The 5,000-nt window shown below is 49.4% G+C and overlaps 1 protein-coding gene across 6 annotated transcripts in view; it reads left to right on the plus strand.

The window, feature by feature from the left end:
• grik4 (glutamate receptor, ionotropic, kainate 4) overlaps positions 1–5,000 on the plus strand; it is a 262,496-nt gene that overhangs the window by 228,763 nt on the left and 28,733 nt on the right. For all 6 annotated transcript variants that reach the window (XM_086215336.1, XM_086215335.1, XM_086215338.1 and 3 more), the window contains one exon: positions 2,583–2,690. In XM_086215336.1, coding sequence (XP_086071462.1) covers positions 2,583–2,690 — 108 coding nt within the window. The remainder of the gene's footprint in view (positions 1–2,582; positions 2,691–5,000) is intronic.

Below are 5,000 nucleotides of genomic sequence, written 5' to 3' on the forward strand. Positions count from 1 at the left end.
CTCTCCTGACACGTCTACTGTCTCTCCTGACTTGTCTACTGTCTCTCCTGACGTGTCTACTGTCTCTCCTGAAGTGACAACTCTCTCTCCTGACGTGTCTACTGTCTCTCCTGACGTGTCTTCTGTCTCTCCTGACGTGTCACCTGTCTCTCTCCTGACATGTCTACTGTCTCTCCTGACGTGTCTACTGTCTCACTCCCCACGTGTCACCTGTCTCTCTCCTAACGTGTCTACTGTCTCTCCTGTCGTGTCTACTGTCTCTCCTGACGTGTCTACTGTCTCTCCTGACGTGTCTACTGTCTCTCCTGACATGTCTACTCTCTCTCCTAACGTGTCTACTGTCTCTCCTGACATGTCTACTCTCTCTCCTGACATGTCTACTGTCTCTCCTGATGTGTCTACTCTCTCTCCTGACGTGTCTACTGTGTCACCTAATGTGTCTACTGTCTCTCCTGATGTGTCTACTGTCTCTACTGACATGTCTACTGTCTCTCTCCTAACGTGTCTACTGTCTCTCCTAACGTGTCTACTGTCTCTCCTGATGTGTCTACTGTCTCTCCTGACGTGTCTACTCTCTCTCCTGACGTGTCCACTGTCTCTCCGGACGTATCTACTGTCTCTCTCCTAACGTGTCTACTGTCTCTCCTGACGTGTCTACTCTCTCTCCTGACGTGTCTACTGTCTCTCCTGAAGTGTCTACTGTCTCTCCTGACTTGTCTACTGTCTCTCCTGACGTGTCTACTGTCTCTCTCCTAACTTGTCTACTGTCTCTCCTGACGTGTCTACTGTCTCTCCTGACATGTCTACTGTCTCTCCTAACATGTCTACTGTCTCTCCTGACGTGTCTACTGTCTCTCCTGAAGTGACTACTGTCTCTCCTGACGTGTCTACTGTCTCTCCTGACATGTCCACTGTCTCTCCTAACGTGTCTACTGTCTCTCTTGCCATGTCTACTGTCTCTCCTAACGTGTCTACTGTCTCTCCTGATGTGTCACCTGTCTCTCTCCTGACATGTCTACTGTCTCTCCTGACGTGTCTACTCTCTCTCCTAATGTGTCTAGTGTCTCTACTGACGTGTCTACTGTCTCTCTCCTCACTAGGATGAGTCCATTCCCCCAGAACCAGAACCGTATTCAGGATCATGATCCAGATTGCTACCAAAACTTAACAATGTGTTCACCACTTTCCAGCACCTCTTCTCACCGTCAGCCCAGTAGTTTTCACGATAGCCTGCAAACAAACAAACAAACAAACAAACAAACAAACTAGTCCATGCTAATGATCACATGACCTTCATGGGGAGACTTATTGGTTGTGCCATAATGAGATTTTTTTCTACCTCCTGTCAGTAATAACCTTCAGTGTAGCGGCGCCAGGATGACCTCAAGTTCCTGGTTCTTCCCTCATGGTCGCTGGAGTCAATAAAAGTTGCACACACTAATCAAAAGACAGATCTCTTACCTGCAGGATTCAACATGTTTACATGCTACATACATGCTACACTGAAGACCCAAGCACATTCTTGCTGCTGGCGAGTCCCAGTCATCAGTGTGGATGTGTTTGCTAAAGATCAGCGACAGTGGGGGAGGCGGAGAGGAACCTGCTGCCTCTTGTCATTGTGCTGGACAGCTTTGCATTTTCACCTCATCTACTTGGATGAGATTTAATAAACTCCAAGGTTGCAGACTTTTCTCGACCATCCATTTACATCGTTCAAGGTCGCAGCTCTGGAATCTGTGAGGTCCTCCTGCTGCCAGTGACATCACAATAACACTGACAGGAGCAGAGGAAAATGAATTGGTAGTGAAAGGCAGAGAGGCTTTTACAAAATCCTATTTACAGAAATTGTCATTATTGAGTCCAGAATTGACGTACTCATGCCAAGCAAATAAATAATAGGAAATAGCAGAGACCTTTGGAAAATGGATGGCAGGAGAGAGTGTGTGTGAGGTGGAGGTGTGACTCCTCATTCCAGCTGTAATGAGAATGAAAACATGGCTCTGTGCCACAGGATTTGCTAGTAATTGGTTTAATGAATGCATTCTGTTGCCGCTGATTGAACACATGCCCCGCACTCACTCCTCAAGGAGCCACACACACACACACACACACACACACACACACTTACACGTGTCTTTGTTTCCGTTTGTAGTTTCACTAACTTTCACTGTTGGTCCCCGGTCAAAGCAGATGTCCGTCCCCACTGATCCTGGATCTGCTCCACCTTCCTGCTGGTAAAGGAAGGTTCTGGTGGCTGCTGTTGCAGGATGTGCTGCTGATGGAGAATTGTTGGGTGGAGGTTCATTGAAGGAGGGAGGTGCTGGACCTGCTCTACTTGGACAGAGTCAGGACAGAACTTTGGTTGGGGTTTGGCGCTATAGAAATAAACCTGACTTGACTTGTTCCATTCTCAACTGGTGTCACGTGGCGCCGACACTGCTTCAGTGTTTATGAAGGTGATTCTCTTTTTGAGCTGATCTCCCTCTCTCTCTCTCTCCATCTCTCTCTCTCTCTCTCTCTCTCTCTCTCTCTCTCTCCCCCCCTCCCTCCCATGTGTGTGTGTGTGTGTGTGTTCTCTACAGATCGGCCTGTGGCACTCTGAGGCTGGACTGTCCATGGAGAAAAAGCTTCCGTCAATCAATGTGACAGACACCCTCTTCAACACGACTCTCACCATCACAACGATACTTGTGGGTAGAGCAACACACACACACACACACACACACACACACCAGCAGCAGCAGCTGCGCTGTTTATTAGCTCCTCAGCCAATCTACATATAGCTGACATTCAGCGGTTGACAGACAATTACCATATCAAACACCCGTTTTGTGTTTTCACAACCAAACCCAGGCCTCTGGGGATCAGAGGATCTGATGCTGTGCAATTGTTTTGGCCCGACTGCTTCAGATGAGGCCACATCACAGCGTGTCAGCCGCAGCTGATAATTCCACGTGTCAGCCTCTCTCAGCTGGCTTGTAAATATAGAGTGTGAGCAGCACGTCTCGCTTCCCTCAGGTGCCACTTTGGGCAACAGTCCTAATCATGTGCCGAGTTCATGATCAAGAACCCTCAAAAGCTCGTGGGATACAATTTATTTCTAAATGACAGCTGGATTTATGACCACCAGCAATTTATTTAAGGACGATACCAAAGGAAACGATGCTTAAAGTTGTGAGCAGAATTGGCAGCTCCTCTTATTTACTCTGGGTAGCTAAACCTGTGGAGGCGAGACGCTTCTGGAGGGTGAGCCCTCCAGTCGGTTCAGTCATGGTTCTTGTGTGGTTCGTCTCTGCTCTGAAGCAGATCTTCACCACCACGCTGTCCTAAACTATCTGCACATATTGTTTTTGCCACCGATGCTAAGAATGTTGTCATTCTGCTTGAGGCTGTGATTGTAGGGGTTTGTGTCGGTGAAACCGTCTCGGTGTAGGAGGCGGACGTGCTAGCAGGGAAGCTAACAGCCTGTGTGCTAGCACCAGCACGCGGTGACCCGGGACACGGCAGCACGAGATGGATGCTCGTAAATGAATTTCCTTCTTGTGCCGATGTGTTGTGATGTCCACAGCTTGTGAGGACAACATGAGGGTGGTGACGAGGCTGTGGCGTTCCTCACATGTTGCTTCTGTATGTTGATGTGCTGCAGCTAAAAACAGGTCTGCTCAACCCCCCGCCGATGTATCAGATTAGAACACATAAAGTAGCTGGTAAGCAGAGCCCAGCGGCCCAGTGCGACGTTTGGCCGGTTTGTCAGCTGCAGGAGCCGGGACGCTGCCATATTTAACCAGCGAGCTGCTCGCTGGTCTCATGGGGGCTGATTCAGATGGAACGGTTCATTTCATGAGGTGGGGGTGGCATGGAGCGAGGATGAAGACGTGACTGAGTGTATTTGGGGTTGAGTACAAATGAGTCTGTGTTTTCACAGCAGAAAGAGGGTGCGACAGGAAGAATTGGCCAAGCAGAGAGCTTTGATTTCATTCTGGAGATACGGAGTCCCTGGACCAAACTTTGGAGCCACCAAGGAGCAATTTTCAGCAGCGACCACTGTTCATTCATCATGGTGGGATTGCTGTGTCGCTCTTATCTGGCTTGTGGGCGGCAGACGAGCCGTGGCTGAGAGCCTAAATAAGAATTCCTTACTTACCTGGGAGACTCTGTGTGTGTGTGTGCTTGAATATTTAATGATCAAGCTCTTCCAAGTGTTTTCGTGTGTGTTACGTCCCACTCCTGACACGTTCACCTGGCCTGTACAGAGTAGTACATCACACCTGGTCGCCACCTTCCCAGCTCAGCTCCACACAGAGCGGCTCTGTTGAAGCGCTCTTCGTTTGCTCCTTAAGGGTGTGTGGCAGGGAGCTTTCTCTCTCTTGGTTTCTCTGTTTGTCAAGCAGTGAAGAGAAGAAGCAGATTTTATTTTCAGCGTTGAATTCCGTCTGATCCCAGTTGATTTGTGGTTGTGTGAGATCAGAGCCGAGCGTGCCGGTCAAAGACGGAGGGATGAGCAGCCGCCGCCCAGCTCGCCTCCACAGTTCAACTGGAATCCAGCTGAAGACAAATAATGACACACAGCTGAAGCTTCATTCATTCATTCATTGCACAGATGATGTGTTCTCTTGCTCGCTCGCTCGCTCACTCACTCTCACGCAACCACTCATTCTCTCACTTCCTCACTCACTCTCTCACCCACTTGGTCACGTCTGTCCCTCCTGGTGAGGGATCCTCCTCCCCTCCTCACCCTGAGGTTTCTCCCATTTTTCCCTGTTCAAGGTTTTCTATGGAGTTTCTCCTCAGTCGATGTGAGGCTCTGAGGGCAGAGGATGTTGTTATGATGCCATGAAGCCTGGAGACAAACTGGTGGTGAAAAAGGGCTACAAAGAAAACTGCCTTGCCTCGCCTGAGCTCACTCGCTCACCTTTTCAAGTGAAGGACAGAGATGTGCCCCCCGCTCCCTGGCTGGCCCCGCCCACACACCTGGGTTGAATGTTGCCTTGCAGATTGTA

Source organism: Aulostomus chinensis, chromosome 10, assembly GCF_037954235.1.
Source record: "Aulostomus chinensis isolate RoL2024-O1b breed Wild chromosome 10, RoL_Achi_v1.0, whole genome shotgun sequence".
NCBI lineage: Eukaryota > Metazoa > Chordata > Actinopteri > Syngnathiformes > Aulostomidae > Aulostomus > Aulostomus chinensis.